General features: G+C 41.0%; 1 protein-coding gene across 1 annotated transcript; it reads left to right on the top strand.

The window, feature by feature from the left end:
* Positions 1–17,835, top strand: erbb3a (erb-b2 receptor tyrosine kinase 3a). The gene is made up of 28 exons (XM_063474188.1): positions 1–885; positions 7,235–7,392; positions 7,762–7,948; positions 8,351–8,476; positions 9,372–9,437; positions 9,675–9,793; positions 9,906–10,047; positions 10,250–10,363; positions 10,456–10,579; positions 10,706–10,779; positions 10,918–11,008; positions 12,030–12,241; positions 12,335–12,467; positions 12,950–13,043; positions 13,215–13,369; positions 13,449–13,502; positions 13,598–13,739; positions 13,821–13,934; positions 14,028–14,126; positions 14,358–14,543; positions 14,664–14,819; positions 15,009–15,084; positions 15,201–15,347; positions 15,700–15,797; positions 15,934–16,122; positions 16,294–16,362; positions 16,493–16,754; positions 16,918–17,835. Exons 1-28 carry the CDS (start codon positions 798–800, stop codon positions 17,664–17,666), a joined length of 4,224 nt encoding a protein of 1,407 aa, XP_063330258.1. The 5' UTR covers positions 1–797; the 3' UTR covers positions 17,667–17,835.
* The last annotated feature ends 763 nt before the right edge of the window (positions 17,836–18,598 follow it).

The following is an 18,598-nucleotide window of genomic DNA, read 5'->3' as shown; positions in this document are numbered from 1 at the left end:
GGAAGAAAATGGCCCCGAACCAGTGCAGCCACGCAAACAGCAGTTTTTAATGCACTCACATGGCAGAAATGCATGGCACAGCTTTGCAATGTCATCCTCCCACATAAGAGCTGGAAGGTGTTGTTTTTACTGATATAATATCTTACTCTTTGTGTTACTATTGTGGCACACTTTTGTTGCTATTTTATTGTCATTTAATTCACACCATTATCATTATTACTAAACTGTAGACAACAGAACTGTGGATCAATCGGCCTCACTTACAGAGAGGGAAACTGTTTTCTGAAGGCAGCACGCGTTTTTAACACGGTTTCCAACTGGACATAGGAGCAAAGGTGTGAACGCATTTTTCAAGTTGTTTTCGATGTTTCTACTGGCTTTTCTTTTATGCTATTGTGTGTTGTGCGTTTGGCTCCCGCCCACAAAAATCAGTGCCAGAGGAAAACAGCCGCTCCCGCTACTGATTGGCTCCGCGGTGCGCTCCAATCACTGCGATGTAGTGACTCTTCTCCACACAAACCCGAGCGGTCGACTAGTAAGGTTGTGACAAATGTAGAGAAAACACAAACAATTTTTGTTTTGTTTTGTTTTTCTAACTGGATGTACTCCTTCTGTTCGTGAGGACTAGAACAAGGTGAAGCAGAGGATTAAGAAAACGACAGCAACGAGTAGTGGTCTAAATGGTCAGACTCGGAAGCAACGAGGGGATTTGGGACGATACAAGGACACATTTCTTCTCTATAAATACGATGGTGATGTTTATTTGATTCGACGCCAGCCTGGAGATTTGAATAAGAATGAAGGTCCTTATGAAGAAGGTTCAGCAGGTGCTCTACGTCCTGCTGCCGTGTGTACTCCAGCTCTGCTGCGCTCAGACTCAAGGAGGTGGGCATAAACACCCGCACACACATATTCACACACGTTTGTTTTTATCATTAGCCTGGGAGAGGAACGATGAATACCCCTTCTCACTTCCACCTTAGTTAGAGGTAATCACCTGTCCTCACAGACCTCAAATCCAGAACCTGTTCTGCATACTTGTTTGCTGTGAGTCACCTGCACCTCTCCCACGGCTCGATATGCTTTATCATGTTTGTGACAGAGTGGCCCAGCCTCTCTGCCTTACTGACAGCCAAATGTGCATTTCTTTAATAGTTCCGCAGTTACAGTGGCTATTAAGTAAAATATGGCAAAATAAAAGTGCCCAAACTTTACATGGATGGCAACAGTTTGTGGTGTGAAGTAGAAAAAACATCACACTGAAACTGATCATATCTTAATGTGTGGGTTCATATAGGGCAACTAGTCATTATTTTCATTAGCGAATCATCTGTCAGGGTTTTTTTCCCCCTCATCTGTTTAATAGTTTGATCATTTGTATTATAAAATTTCAACAGATGTTCTCTTCAAGAATAATTACACTTTTATTACCACTTAATTAATCGATTGATCAGCTCTCAGAGTAACACATAAGCATTAAACGTCATATAGGTGTATGGGAAGTAAAGGTAGCATAGACTTAAAGTGCTCACATACATGAAACTTTTAGTTGTTTGCCGTGCTTGAGTGATAATAATAAGCACTTTATTTGTGTGGCACTTTTCTAAACACAAAGTTTCATACAGAAACATATTCAACCACAGGGACACACATTCATTCCAACATATAAACTTCCACCCACGCAAAAAGACCTAAACCAGTGATGTCAGACTCAGTTTACGTCGTGGGTCACATACAGCCCACTTTGCTCTGAAGTGGGCCCGATCAGTGAAACGACATGATAAATGTGTAAATAAAAAAGTTAAATGCACAGACTGACCTGCATTTATAAAATATAGTAAGTTTTGTAAATCTAGTGGACTCACTAATAGTTGAAAAACAGGAAATTTGGTATAGTATAGAAGGGCATGGAGGTAGGCAGTCTTAATTAATAGGAAAAGCCATAAAACTTGTGAAAACACAATTAAAAGATCAAAATCTATGCATTCTCTTACATTTTCTAAAGCCGTCCAGTGGGCCAGATTTGAGTCTTCGCTAGGTCAATTCTGGCCCCCGGACCTTATGTTTGACAGCCCCGATGAAAACTATGGCCCCAGAATATTGGGGGAAACATTAAGGGAAAGATGGCTTATAAAAATTCGGCAATTGTTTAAAACAAACCAATGATTCAGTGCTGAATGCGCAATCACCTCTGATTGTGAAGTAAGAGCATGGAACAGTCAGGAGATCCTAATCAGATGATCTGAATGGTCTGCAGTGGTCTCTTTAGATCTGTTACAAATGCACTCTGTCACCACTAAGCGTTTTGATATGTTTGAGTTTTGAATTGAGTCCTGAAGGAACGCTGTGAACTTTGACTTTGTGTTATTGCTTTTGCCAACTTTTACAGGTGAATTTCCAGGTGTGTCTCTACTCAGTGTCTGAAAAAAAAACAATGCTTGGCAGGTGCTGTTCAGTGACTTACTGTGTAGTCATCACCACTTCCCAAAAAAAACAACTCATGAAAGTGCGGGAAATGACTGTAAACCTCTTGAAGAGGACCACTAATGCACAGCTTCATTCCTTTTGGCCTGGTTATTAAACACATGCCATCATTAATATATTAAATAATAGAGAAGCTAATCATAACACTGGCCTGTGGTTTGTTGGCTGCTTTCTTTGTGTCTTTTTTATGTGAAACATCAAAGTCGCTTTCTACAATAAAGCAAATGAAATGCTGTTCACACACTCCTTTGAGCACAAAGCTTAAAAGACAGCGTTACATAAAGCACACTCTAAGTGAACTGTACTGCTGCAGCCATGTTGTAGTACTTGCATTTTTGGATGCAGTTGTTGTGCCAAGAAGAAAAGCAAGGAATTTTCTACTCTGAATATCACAACCTTTGCAAAACAGTCTCTCAGGTGTATCAGAGAGGGGGTTTTCCTTTAATATTAGGAGAAAAATCTAAGTCTTTAAAAAAAAGCAAAACAAGGACCTTTTAAAAATTGCATTCACGCAGGTGTGACCTGACCAAATAGCTGATGTGTCGAAAAGCAAATATGCTGTTGCTCCTGTTGCCAGAGAGCGATGTTAAGCAACCCTCTGTCTTGGTGTGTTCAGCAATGCTTTGTGGAGCACAGAAAGAGTCTTCCAATTCATTTACACACAATCTGTGCCTAGTCAATACCTCGCGAGTTGCTCAGGTGCCTGTGTTTGCGTTGTGCGCACGCTCACTTGTGAGTTATGCAGCAATCTCTGCACGTCCTGTGCCAAGTTTCTGTTTACCTCATCGTCTCAGCTGCTTTTATTGGGCTTGTTTATCTCCTCCTCCCTCTATTCTTTTCTTTCGCTGTCTCTTTTCTTTTCAAATACCGAATCCTTGGTAACAGACAAATGAAAATAACAGCTAAACCCGATCCGTGCTGCGTTTTCATCGTGTGTTAGGTTACCTGTCAGGACAATGACAACACACTGAAGTGAGTTCACAGGTCATGCATGCTCGTTAGTGATGAATTTAAGTAGGAAGGCTGACATACCGCAGTGTTTGTAAAGAGTTGGGGTGACAAACAAAAAGCAAAGTGTCGGCTGTGGACAGAGAGAGGTTTGCGTGCACATCTTGATACACTACGACACTTGTTTTGCACTCTTTCAAAATGGGGCCATTGTGTTCGTGTGTGTCAATGTGTGTGCATTGACTCTAAACCCTCCACCCCATTCTTTTTTCTCTCTTCATCATCCATCTGCCAACACTGAAAGTCCTCCTTTGACAGAGGAAAAACCCACTCAGCTTGTTGAGATTTTCAGCTCCCACAGCTGCAACTTTGTGCACCTCCTGTATGACAGACATACCACTTTGTCACATACAGTCCTGCATGCGTACACACCGGTTTTTCCCTTTCTAGAGGGCTGTGCTTATGCATGCTCTATATAAGTTACTGGGTAGAAGGTTGTGGACTATATGTGTAGAGGTGTTGGAAAGTATTTCCCAACAGGCAATTCAGACATTGTCAACCACTGATAGCACTGTGCAGCTCACAGGGTAGGGCAGACAAAGAATTTGACCTGTGAGCTGTGCGTGAGCTTTCAATTATTTGGATTTTAATTAGCAAAAGTTTCCAAATAAGTTAAAAGTTGAAAATCCAATGTGTAAAAAAAAAGAAAAGCAAAATATGAAAAGGAAAGGCCTCAAGAGGAAATAAAAGTAGAACAGTTTTTTTTTCACTTGTTGCAAAATACAGACTTATAGACTTTTGTTTGGCGTTATCTTCACATGATAACCACAGAACTACAACTTTAATCTTAGACTAATGTGTGAAAACTTCCAACTTTCCCGCACTTTCAAATCTGCTGTGTGACTGCTAAATTGTCAAGGCCAGTTCACCTCCACATTACTGGGATGACAGCAGAAAACGGTGACGTAAACCTTCACAGATTTTATTTTTGTGAACTTCACTCTGCCCCCCCAGTTTGAAACATAGGCTTCCTGTTAAAGTGTTTTGTCAGTCCAAGCCGAGTAAACCCTGATCACATAATCAGGGCTATTCTCCAAGACTTAACAAAGCTCCTCATGAGCCCAAGAGAACATTTTACAACTGTTTGCACAAGCTGAGAGTGACTGCACGGTGAGCAATCACATCTTTATGTCTAATATCTGCAGAGTTTCATGTCACGTCACCATTATGTGTTTAAGCTGAGCACAAGATGCTGCTTCTGCTGTCATCCCAGAACGGCGGTGAACTGTCCTTGACAGTTTGCAGGTGTTATGAGTAAGACATCATTTTCTGGAAAGCAGGATAAACAAATACTCGTCGTTTCTGTTATATTGCATTGGTGACAGGAGCTTCTGAGCAAGATATCTAAAAATAACTGTTAAAAGCAAACGCACACGTGATGGCTAAACATCACGCAGCGTAGACGTCTGTTTTTTTCTGATTTGAGTCGTTTCATATTTTTAGTACAGAGCTGGGGGTTTTTTGAAGATGGTGTTCTCAAAAACACAGTAAAGCAATCCTTATCGGGACTTTATGACATGCTCTTTGCAACATTGTATCACACAAGTACACACGCACACACACACTTTGACCTGCGCAGCGTTCCTTTGCTGTGAGGTTAATAATCATTAGTCTTTTTATGCCCTTGTTGATCCTGTTGTTCTGCTTTTACTGTAAGTTTGTTTCAGTACAAAGTAATCCTGGAATAGTCGTCCATATATCCAGTACACTGCAAGCACGAACTGCTGATAGTTAATTTGGCATAAACTGTAAGTAAATGTATCCTACAAAGACTTTCAAGCTTGCCCCGGGATCGCAAAGGCTGCTTTTTTTTCATCCTAAAAATAACAGGTGTCTGACTTTATTAAGTATCACTTAATCCAAGAGGCAAGAATCCTCTCTCTTGATCTAAAATGGCTTAGCTGGCAGGAAATGCATGTGATTGATACATTGCGACCATGAGCATGTGGGCATTCCTTTTAAAGTTTTTTTTAATGAGATTTTACATCATTGTTGTAGCGCAATTTCTCATCTTTCAACCACACAAGATGTAGTGAAGGTAATAGGGAGTGCTGTTAGTTATTAAAGCTGGGCTTACAGCTCATCCCAAAGGTGTTGGATCAGGTTGAAGGAAAGCAAACCAAGTTACTGGAAGCACTGTATTGTTTAAAAGATAATTGTATGATCTAACTGTAAGTTGGATGTGCATAAAGCCAACATATCGTACATAAGCATATGTCTGTGAAAAGCATTGCTTTTCTATGAGTTTCATAGAAGTAGCCACGCTCTGTTCACCGTCCGCTTTCCCGTTCTTCCATTTTCTCTCAGCAGCTTCTCTCCCATCTAATATTTGAATAGCAAAGCAGCCTTCGAGTGATGCTGAATGGCTAAAGTCCCACAGACCATAAACAAGGCTTTGTATTTTTATTGGAAAGAAGGGTATGCTCTGCACAATCCTTAGCTTGTTTCAAACTGTTACAGTACATTTATTCATATTGAGCGCACCAAACACAGTGGTGTGTAGTAAGCAGCATAAAGCACACTTTGTAAGGAATTACGTTGTTGACTCATTAATGATTCATTAGAACCTCTGTGGGATTATTTGTGTTGTGATATAATTGCTCAATCACCAGTGAGTGTTTAGCAGTTTTACCCACTTTATCCCAACTGAGTAAATAATGTATTCAGGATAATAATATACTCACACGGTGCATGAAATGTACAGTACTGCTCCTGAGTTTAGGATCACTTAGAATGCTTATTGGGGTTTTTTTTGTTTGTTTTTTTAAACACAGACACATTTGTTTATATTTATATATTTGTAAGGCATGAAATTAACCCGAAATGTTGAAAAATACAAAGAGTATAATTTCAATCATAAATCATTTCTCATGAGTCTTATTAGAAGATCCAGCAACCACTGCTTTGTGTTAACTAATTCAAGTTTATCCTGTTAAAAGTAAGCATACAGTTGAGGTGTTTTATAAATTAAACATGGATGGATGGCCTCTGTGGGTTTGTTTATAGTTTAAAAACAGCTCCGAAACTTGCAAGTTCATCTTTAAAATCAAGTCAGAAAAAATGTGGACAGATGCATAGATATAGATATAAAAAAAAGTTTCCACCAAGTAGCTGTGTGGTGTCTGTTTGTCAAACTAAAGACTTCCACTTTCTTTTCTGATAGGAGCCAGTTTGGTCTATCTGAAGGTAGTGGCACACTGCGCTGGCACTACTGTTTCATAAGTCAGTGTTTTGGGATTATTTTAAGACTGTAACCAGTGTTGAGGTCATTACCTAAGAAAAGTAATGTATCGAACGATTTCACTTGAAACTCATTGACACATACACACACCAGTTAACTATGTAAACCTGTAGGCTGGAGTCAAACACACCAACACAGTGAGGAGATAGCCCAAAGCCACTCCAGAGTGATCTCCACGGCCACACAAGCAGCCACATTTCTAAATATGTTTCTTTAATTGACAGAACATCTCTCTGCTGTGCTAACGTGAATGGAAGTTATTTTTATTTCATCAATTAAACTGTTGAAACTGAACATGATAAACTAGGTAACGCAGTGTGCTGGAGGTTGTGGAAAATGGCCTGCTGTATACTGACGTGGATAGCCTTTTAAAAATCAGATGATTAATGAATTATTACAGCGTTTACTGTCATTCCCAACTCTTCTGGTTATTTGAAATGAGGACACATGTTTTTCTGTAAAAACGTTTTTTTTAAATCTAAGAACCTTTGCTTTTCGCAGTGACCGTTTGCGACGGCACCAAGAACTTTCTGAGCACGACTGGAAATTCAGAGATCCAGTACAACTTGATGAAGACGAGGTACAATAACTGCGACATTGTGATGGGCAACCTCGAGATCACCATGATGGACCACACCAGAGACTTCAGCTTTCTGGAGGTGAGTTTGCAAACATTACGAAGAACAAACCAAGAGAGAGTTTGACTACTGTTATTCCTTTCACTGCAAATGTGTCACTGACAAGATGGGTAAGTATGTGAATCAACCATTTTCATTCGCTCAGGAGAACACAGAAAGTCAACACTTGTTGTGTTTGATCGCTCTCTGTAATGGATTTTGTCTCAAATCCAGAGTGAGCTCATTTATGCCCCCACTCCTTTTGTGCTAGTCATGCCACTGGAGTCACAGTGACTAATTCAGTAAGCAAACACGCCCCTGCTGATTTGTGACCCTGATAACAATTTGATTGAGCAGAAGAATTGACAAACTGCATTTTTCTCTTCCTTGTTCTTTTCTTTTGCCTCGCAGTCTATCAAGGAGGTGACAGGGTACATTCTTTTTGCTATCAATGAGTTCAGCCGCCTCCCACTGCACCACCTGCGCATCATCAGAGGCAGCACACTGTATGAGGACCAGTATGCCTTGGCTGTCATGGTCAACTATCAGAGGGATGGGGAGCATGGCCTTCAAGAACTGGGCCTGACTCACCTCACAGGTACACAGAGAGTCACTCATTTGATGTATAGCGTGTGTTTAACATGTGGGAGGCTGGATTGGAGCAGATAAGAGGTCAAGTTGGATGTGGCACTCTTACTGTTGGAGCTCCCACACCTACACAGTTGAGCCACACCTTTAGAATACCGGTTGTTGAAACGCAGCAGTGTGTGTGTGTTTGTGCCCGTGTGTGTGCTTGTGTGTATAGGAGTGATGTGAAGTCCCTGGAATGTACCATGTGCTCAACCGCTCAACTGCCAGTGTAACATGAGCTCCAGCACATGATACGTTTGCTGTGTAGTAAACAGAGAATGGCAGAGTTTGATAGGATGAGTCACTGGCCTGTTCGGGCTTGCTTTCCTAATTGTACTGCCCCATTTACACCTATGTGTACCTTCTACAGAGATCCTCAGGGGAGGAGTGAAGATCATCCAGAATAAGTATCTGAGCTACGCCCCGCAGGTGAACTGGCTGGACATAGTGAAGGATGGAACAGCCCAAATTATGATAGAGGACAATGGGCCTGAAAGTGAGTGCACAGGGTTGTAACTACACACATAAATATGAGCACCAGGTACGTTTAAGGATCGGTTCAGATTTCCGTTTCACTATAAAACAGTTCAACAGAAATTCAGCAAAGGTAAACATGGAACTTTAAACTGAAAGAGGTAGTTGTTTTTCCAGTCTTTTCAGTGCTTATTTCCCTTTCTGTGTTACTGCCTCTCGGCCAAATCTCAGTGAAAGGAGGAGAAATCACTGTCGAGGAAAATTGGAGCAAAAAACATAGGTAACTTAAAAAGATCCACTCTTTGGAGTGCATATAATAGATGGATGTAGTCACCACGACTTCATCCACTGGTTTGTGAAAGCATTAGACAGTCTGCGTATTGTTTTTAGGAGCCAGAAGTGAATCCGTTTGAGCCCACAGGTTGGAATCTTAAGCTAATACTAGCAAGCTTAAAGTTAATGTGCATCCATAGACTGATGCATTGCCCAGACACAAATACCTGCTAATTGTACTAACATGCAAATAAAATAGTAGAATTTCACTCCACAAATTGATGCAATTAACCACACAGAAACCACTCAAAAAAAAAGCACAGAAGGTCAAATTAGTTCTAAAAACAGAAACCGTTTTTTGTTTAAGTCTGTAAACATGTTTACCCTGGCAAAACATTTTAATATGAATGTCTTATTTGGGTTAACTGGCACTTGGATTCACCCTCAACTGGCCATTAGAGGAACTGCAGGCTTCATTTTTCAGCGCTGCAAGTTGCATCTTGTAACTTGTGAGGTTTCATTTTTTGCTTCTGCTGAACTGTGGATTGAAAACAAAAACAAAATCTGAACTTTTCTTTAATTTAAGTCTTTTGTTCTGGTTTTGCTTTAAAATGCGGAAACTAATAAGAAAGTTTTTATCTCAGAGCCTTGTCACAAAGCCTGTGGAGACGTGCCATGCTGGGGTCCAGGAAATGACACATGCCAGATCTGTGAGTGATATCAAACACCATTATCTTTAATGTCTTTATTTTCCACGCACTGGTTACCTTGTGATGCCTTTGAGATGTCTCACACATGTGTCATGGCTGCTGCCAGAGTTGTTCATTTACATCTTTTATTGCACATTGTTAATAATATACGTAACTTCAAAGTTAAAAGTTTAATATGCATCTACGGTACAGTTTTAGTTTCACGCCAGGTTTTTACAAGCGTCGACTCTCTTTCAGTGACAAAGACCGTGTGCGCCCCTCAGTGTAGTGGCCGCTGCTTTGGTAGAAACCCAAGCGAGTGCTGCCACGTTGAGTGTGCTGGAGGTTGCACTGGGCCTAAGGATACAGACTGCTTTGTGAGTCCAAATCTTCCACAGGCTTTAATGATAAGATATTTTCACATGTTGCAGTACAGAAAATGCAGATGTAAAAATAAAATGTTCCTCTGTTATAAATTGCCTTTTGCAGGCCTGCAGGAACTTCAACAACTCGGGCTCCTGCGTGCCTCAGTGCCCACAGACTATGATCTACAACAGGCTTACATACAGAATGGAGCCCAACCCCAATGCCAAGTACCAGTACGGCTCTATTTGTGTGACCCAATGCCCCAGTGAGTCCCACACATGACAATATTCACATAAACTCAGAATTTATACATAGTTTCTTCCTATAAGAGTGCTGTTTTTATATATTTTTAATCATTGTTATGACTGCGCTGTTCAGCTTTCTTCACAGTGTTTACTGAAGGCTTAACGAAGTCACTGACAATCATTTATGCATTTATTCTCATGTGTTTTCTGTTTTTTTAATAGAAAACTTTGTGGTGGATGGCAGTTCATGTGTGAGCAACTGCCCATCTGATAAAATGGAAGTGGAGAAAAATGGTGTGAAAACATGTGAGCCCTGCAAAGGCCTCTGCCCTAAAGGTATTTCATGCAGATCGAACTCAAGCTCTCTGTACAGATACCTTACAGCTTTACTGTTATTAACTGTTTCCTTCTCATCTTTTTTTTCCCAGTTTGCCATGGCACAAGCTGGACTGATTCAAACAGCGAAACGGTCGATGCTCGCAACATAGAAAGTTTCATAAACTGCACTAAGATCCAGGGAAGTCTTAACTTCCTGGTGACGGGAATAGAAGGGTAACAAATACTTTCTTTCATAAAACGCAGCAAAGATTAAAAAAAAAACATTCTCTAGATCCACCTGCACTTTTTTGACGTTTTTGCAACATGCTTTGTCCTTTTACTTATTTCATTTTTGCTCAGTGATGCCTACAACAACGTACCACCCCTTGATCCAGAAAAACTGAAAATCTTCAACACGGTGGAGGAGATTACAGGTGTGTGTATGTGTGTTTGTGGAGAGAGTTGTGCTTTTTTTTTTAGACTGTCACTTAGACTGCTTTTATCTTTTTATGTTATTTAATGCCATTTGCAGTCTGGTTAAGGCTTCTGAAAAACAATCTCTCTGTTTTCAGACTTCCTCAATATCCAGTCGTGGCCTGCAAGCATGTCTGACCTGTCAGTCTTCTCCAACCTCCAAACAATTCAGGGAAGAAAACTTTACAAGTGAGAAACTGTTTTTTTGTTTTTGTCTTTTCTGCGTTGTTATGCAGACAGAGTATTTGCTGGAATATAAATGTCATTTTGTTTTTTATTTTCTTTGTTATTTCTAATTTCTATCCTATCTTGTTATCCTGTTTAGAGGAGTGATTAGTAAAAGGTACAGTAAAGATTTCACATGCTCACATCTCTCTATCTCCTCTTAGAGCCTACAAATGTTCTGTCCGAATCAGTGGTGTTGGTATTTTTCAGTATGATTTTTTCAGGGATAATTTAGCACTGGGATTGTTTGGTTAAGCTGGGAGAGGCAGCATGTTTTTGACATCAATTTGACAAAGAAAAAGCTCTTTTCAGGCTGGTCTCAAGCTTCAGTAAATGAGAGGAAAGCAAGATGGGGTACATCAGAGTACTTTTACCTGGGTTTAAATCCCGTCTGAAACCAAAAGCACTAAAGCATTAAAAACAAACCGCCTTCTCAGCTTTAATGAGTTCACATATAACTAAAGAATTTACCAAAGTAGATTCTACAAAATTGATACTGCAGTATCAGTTTTGTTGTAGTATTTCCATACTACATACTACATGATGCATGGAAATACTGATGATTAAACATGAATATGTTTGTTAGCTGTTTGTCTTTTTAAGTACACGGGTTTTGCAATTTGAAAAACATGACATTCAGACACCGAATCACTGAAATCATATTTTGTCTAAAAGTTATCAAAATGAATAGATGGTGAAAAAAACACACTGTGAAAGATTATATTACATCATTAAATGTGATCAGTAAGAACAACAAGAAACACAAAGTGGCACACTGCTGGATTTTGTGCAAATACAACTAAAGTGCATGCTTAATTATGTTTGTAAACCTTAAAAAATAATGTCTGAAATCATGTTCTTGAAAATTGCTAAACCTAAAAGAAATATGGCTTTCAATATTCACTTTGATTTTGTGGTATTTTAAACAAAATTGGAACATTTTCATCCACTTTCTGACCTTTATTTACTTCCTGCTGTTCTACAGGAGCTATGCACTCATGGTGGTTAAGATCAATTCTCTGACCTCGCTGGGGTTGCGCTCACTGCAAAACATAAATGATGGGGCCGTGTACATTAAAGGAAACAAGAATCTCTGCTATCATGATACTGTCAACTGGACACGGCTTTTAGGCTCCCGTCCACAGAAACGTTCAAGGCTCTTAGACGTCACCGACAACCAAAAGAAGGATGAATGTGGTGAGTGGGGGCGGACCATTTAAAACTTGCAAGACGTGATTGTGAACAATGGCTGTGCTCATAACATCGTTTCTGTTTTGGTTGCGTCCTTAGTTAAAGAAAAGCATGTGTGTCACCCGCTGTGCTCCTCTGATGGCTGCTGGGGTCCGGGCCCAGACCAGTGTGTCAGCTGTAAGAAATACAGCAGGGGAGGAACCTGTGTACCAGACTGCATGTTCTTAACTGGGTCAGTATTCACAAAATGACGTATAAAGTGATTATTAATATAAAGCTTTGACGGTGTAACATGTATGCAGGTTGATAGAGAGTGAATGACAAGAAAGAGTGGTATTAAAGAAACAATCAGTGATTTAGAGAATTGATATTTTCTGATAGTTTTAAACAGAATTTACATTTTAAAGCACAAATACTCACACCCTGTTTGAAGTGCCACATTGCTGGATTATGTGCAAATACAGATAAAGTACATGCTTAATTGTATCCACCGTGCTCTCTGTGCACAAATCAGCAGGGGAGACAAATCGAGTAACTGATTCAAATGCATTGCCGCCCACTTCTAGTGTGTTATAAGTGAAGACTAAGAGGGATTACTTTGTATAGGTCTATACATTGTTAAGGAAAATCCTGAGCATTGGCCCTAAGATGTGACTAATGTCTGCTGTAAGTCTTTGAACTTGAATAGAAACTGGGTTTATGCCTCGATTGCAGGAAGCAGAGGGAGTTTGCTACTAAGTCAGGGGAGTGTCTGCCCTGTCACCCTGAGTGTAAGGTCCAGGAGGGGAAGGAGACGTGCACAGGCCCGGTATGTTTGACTTAAAACTTCTAGAAGGAAAAAAAAGAAAACAAAAGAACTGGCATAGGGCTTCTGCTGCCACCTAGCGGCCTTACAAAAAATGACTACACCCTAATGCCACTCACCTTCAACTCTTGCAAAAACCTTTCTGCTTTTATTCACCCTTTTTTTTGTCTGCAGGGAGCAAATAAATGTCTAGCTTGTGCCAGCCTGAAGGATGGCCCACACTGTGTCTCCATGTGTCCTGAGGGTGTTATGGGGCAGGAAGGAACCATCTTTAAATATCCAGACAAGGAGGGCAACTGTAAACCTTGCCACAACAACTGTACCCAGAGGTAAGTGCAAGTGGAATGATGTAGTTAGACACACACAATTTGCTTCTTTAAACTGATCCCCTGTGTTTATTGTTTTTAGGTGCACCGGTCCAGGAATCGGGGACTGTACAATATCATCTAGGTACATTTCAGGGTAAGTTCTCCTCTCATTCTGATATATGCTGTATGTAATTTTGACATTCAAGTATTAAGAGCTGACACTGTGCCCCTTTTCTCCTCTGCCTTTAGGCAAATGACCACGGCCATCGTACTGGGAGTGATTGCCCTCATCTTTGCTTCCTTCTCCATTTTCGTGCTGAGTATTCTCTACCGCCGAAGTCTCGCTATTCGTCGCAAGCGAGCTATGAGAAGATACATGATGAATAGCGAAGTCAGTATCTGTATTTGAGTGTTACTGTGCCGCTTTGCTTGTTTTGGGTTTGTCATAATGCATGCCCCTGTGTGCCTGCAGAGTTTTGAGCCCCTGGAAGATAAAGGGACAAAATATGAAGCTCGGACCCTTAAGCCTACAGAGCTGCGTAAGATCAGGCTGCTGGGTAATGGAGTGTTTGGATCAGTCCATAAGGTACTTGAAGAGACAGACTCCTATCAAATGCTCCTCTTGTGCATTTGACTTTCTATTTAACAAATTATGAATTTGTCTCTCTGCACCTTACAGGGCGTTTGGATTCCTGAAGGCGACACAGTGAAGCTTCCTGTGGCCATTAAGACGATTGATGACCGCAGTGGTCGTCGGAAATTCTCTGAAGTGACCGATGTAAGAAACATAACAAAAAGAAGAAATGTGTTAAAGAGATATATTTTCAGAACCAATCACTCACTGTCTATGCAGAACCACATGCCAGGCTTCTAGGCGATGAGCATTTGACACTGAAAGTATGGATTATACAGATTTTTTGTTGTGGAGCACCTCCTTTAATACCATAAATCTCGGTGATTGTTGACACTAAATGAAATCCCTTATGATCTACTTATTCGGTTGCTACAGCACATGAGGACGATGGCAAGTCTGAACCACATTAACGTTGTCAGGACCCTGGGTATCTGTCCCGGTGACAGCCTGCAGCTTGTTACCCCGCTCAACAGGCAAGGCTCGCTGCTGGCACATGTAAAGAAAAATAAGGGCAAGCTCAGCCCACAGAGGCTGCTCAACTGGTGTGTTCAAATTGCAAAGGTATGGAAGAAAAAATGCTTAATATTTTTTGTTTGATGTCAAACTTTTTTATATATATATGTATACAGTTTGGTTTATTCCTCCAAGTACTTCACCACCATTGTTGGTCTCTCCTGTCAGGGTATGAATTACCTGGAAGAGAACAGGATGGTTCACAGGAATCTGGCTGCCAGAAATGTACTCCTGAATGATAATTTCACTGCCCAGGTTTCAGACTATGGGATTGCAGACCTCCTCTACTCTGATGACAAGAAGTACTATTGCAACGAGCCCAAGGTCTGTTTTGTTTTTTGGTTGTTTTTTTTTTTTAGCAGAAAACGTGACATCTGGTCACACTTCTTTAAACAGTGTTAAATACCTTGCACACCTTAAAACATTACGCTGTTTTCTTTCAATGACTTGACTGCTTGTTCTGCTGTTTTTACTCAAGTAACCAAGAGAGAACTTTTCTGTTTACAATCTTAGACACCAATCAGGTGGATGGCCCTGGAGAGCATCTTGTTTCGCAGATACACTCATCAGAGCGATGTTTGGAGTTATGGTGAGTTTTACCAGCGCCAGATTGTTTCATACTCACGTATTAAAGTACGCAAATTTCGGAGTCAGTATAGGAGAAGTGTAAATGCAGGCCACACTAAATTCCTCACCCTGCTTTAGGTGTGACAATATGGGAAATGATGTCTTATGGAGCAGAGCCGTATTCAACCATGCGACCACAGGAGGTTCCCGATCTGCTGGAAAAGGGCGAGCGTTTGCCCCAGCCTCAAATTTGCACCATAGATGTCTATATGGTCATGGTTAAGTGTGAGTACCTCACCAGTATTTCTCATTTTCATGTGCAAGCAGTAGTACAAATACCAGTGGCATGGACTGAGGGATTGCAAAAAAAAATATGTTGGACTGAAATGTCTGTGTGCCATTAAATTTAGTATAAATTCATGGAGCTCAGAAGATGATTTGGTTCATAAACCTCTGATTTTTTATCTGCCACGTCCATTAGGCGTGACATATGAATAAAATGTTAAAACTAATTTGCACATTTTAACCTGACAGACATTAAAATAAATATGAAAATGACTGAAAGCCGCCGAGTATTAAGTAGGCTGTCAATTCTTCATTTTGTAATTGGTTCCGATGCCCTTTTATGACTCTCCAGGTTGGATGATTGATGAGAATGTCCGTCCAACATTCAAGGAGCTGGCGAGTGAATTTACCAGAATGGCCAGAGACCCACCTCGCTACTTGGTGATCAAAGTAAGAGAGTTTCATCACAGTACAGTAAAGTGGAGCTTCAGTTAAAGCTATGTGTAGTTTGCTTATATATATATATATATATATATATATATATATATATATATATATATATATATGATTTGCCTTGTTTGGCCAGGAGGACTGTAGCCAACAGGACTCATCCCCAGATGAACCCGTCCAACGAAGTGCAGACCTGGATGACTTGGATGATGTAGATGTCAACCTTGAGGACCCGTTGGCAGATGAGAAAGAAGATGACTTGTCTCCAGCCAACTACTACATGGCAAAAAGTCTCAATCGTTACTCTAGGATGGACACTCACAAAGTAGGGCATACCACTTTCCTCTTAACTTAGTGTCAACTTTATAAATCATATTCCTGGGCAAGATACTGAACCTCAAAATTTCCCCAATGCACGATTTTTTTTTCAAATGTTTAATGAATGTGCATGTGTGTGTGATATCATCCATTTACTGTCTGTCTTTTCTTATAACAGGTGATTCTTAATCCATCCAGCGGAACTGGATACCTGCCCATGACCTCAGGTGTTGACAACCATACACAGGTAGATAAAAGAGGCTTTTCTGGTGTTAAACCAATTCGTAGTGTTTATACACATGACCAGAACGAGTCCACTGAAGATTTCTGCTGTTATCAATTTGCCAATAGAGTTCTGATTGTGTTTTGTTGGGTAGGCGATGTGGCAGTCACGCTCTCGGCTAAATTCTGCCCGTACTGTGTCCGAGAGCTCGGAAGGCTGCGGCACTGGAATGGAGATGGAGATGGGTGAGGACTTCCCCTTAGCGGGGAGCCTGAAAAGAAGACGTCATCGTGAGGACAGCGCTTACGTGTCGCAGAGAGACAGCATGTCCGGCGGGCCACCTGAGACTCCCTCACCAGAGATGGAAGAAGAAGATCAAAACGGATATGTGCTTCCTGGAGGGAGCCCGGAGAGAGGTGATACCATAACTGTTAATTTACAACACACTAACAGTTACCGCTTGGAAATGAGCAGCAGCCCTAGAAGATTAGCTGTACTAAGCCAGCTGTTTAAAATACTTTGTCTTTATAGCCCCAGTTTAGCTAGTCTTTGTTGTTTACTGTTATCTGTTTCTTTCAGATACGCTGCTTTTCTCATCGCGAGCTGCTCCTGGGAGGATGGGAAAGTCTCGTTCATCAGAGCTCCTGGACGACCCAGATGATGAAGAATACGAGTACATGAACAAGCAGGTGTGTTTAACACCTGTATCACTCAGGCAAGGCAGCCAGTGGCTGAAGCCTAACAAGAAGCGAACCTCTTCAATGTCATCACACGTGACAGCGTCCTCATGTGACACCGCTGTGTCGGTGGAGGTCAGGGGAAGCTACACCAGGAGCAAGGACAACTCTGACTCCGAGCAGCAGGGTTCCAGTGAAGTTGAGTATGAATACATGGACATCAGAGGCGGCGAAAAGCTGGAAGGCCCGCCAGTACGTGACCCTCCTCCTCCTCCAGCTCCTGTGAGGATGAGCAGCAAGGTGGAAGAGGAGGAGGATGAATACGTGGAGGACGGTAACTATCATTACACAAACAGGCAGCCAAAGCTACGACAGGCTCTTCAAGACAAGAAAGAGCTGAATGTAGAGGGGACAGAGGCGGATGAATACGAGGATATGGACTGCTTTTCTGCCCCACCACCTGGCGGAGATGGTGTGGTGTATCAAAACTTACAGAGGGAGGAAAATGGGGCAGCGGGGCGCAGAGAGCAACACCAGTCTGTGCGGGCCGGAGTCAGGGTCACGGAGCCTGCTGTCGGTGACAGATCTTTCGACAACCCAGGATACTGGCACAGCAGGATGTTTCTTAAGCCCAGTGCTGTGCCGACATGAAGAACATTTTAAATGTCATGGACTTCCCTCTCAAACACAGTCATGAAGGATCTGAAATGAGAAAAGCGACCAAAAGCCACGTTAAAGATGTAGCATGTAACAAAATGTACAAAATCCCCCAAACAACACATGACTATTTTGCAGCTTTGTCCTTTGTTATACACCAAAATTGTTTTTATGTGATACAAGCTATATTTTTGTGTTTACATTGTAAATAAAGAGATTTCAGGTAAGAAATTGTGACAATATCATTTGAAGAATCATTTAAAGATGTTTACTCAATAAAAATATTTTGAATACCTGGTATGGAACTGCAACATTTTTATTTTAAATGAGCTGGTGAACTGTATAATGATGCAAAGTGTGCAACCTGTCAAAGGGCGCACATCTAATTACAGATTAACAAATATCCTTGGCTGAGCTATAGACATTTGCTCAAGTGGTAAATGCTCCCACAGGAGAAATATAATTATTAATGTTTCATTGCTCTCAGCTACAACTGGGGGAGAAGTCAGTTACACCCTGTAAAAGGTGCTAGAAGCAAAAAAAAAAACCCCACAGAGGAATCCACCACCCAAAGCCTCGGTGAACGGATCTGGTTTGATCGACGCATGGAGATTATGTCAAGAATATGTCAAGTAAACTTTCTTGACAAAAAACCAAGTTCTTGAAGCCAGTAAGAAGAAGTGGGGTCTTTTTTCCCTTAAAATTTTAATAATCTAATAATATGTTGCCACTATATCATCAGAGTAATCTTGGCATCCCGTGGGACTTCCAGATACAGACAGACACAGTATTGCTGGACAAGCAAAGAAAGAAGGCTGTAGTGATAGATATAGTTATACAGAGTAATAGCAACACCAGGAAGAAGGAACACAAGAAGTTGGAGAAATACCAAGGGCTGAAAGAGAAGCTACAGAAGATGCGGAGGG

This window comes from Pelmatolapia mariae, linkage group LG5 (genome assembly GCF_036321145.2).
Source record: "Pelmatolapia mariae isolate MD_Pm_ZW linkage group LG5, Pm_UMD_F_2, whole genome shotgun sequence".
NCBI classification, from domain to species: Eukaryota; Metazoa; Chordata; class Actinopteri; order Cichliformes; family Cichlidae; genus Pelmatolapia; species Pelmatolapia mariae.
The sequence above is the reverse complement of the archived record's forward strand: the minus strand, read 5'-3'. Positions and strand labels throughout refer to the sequence as shown.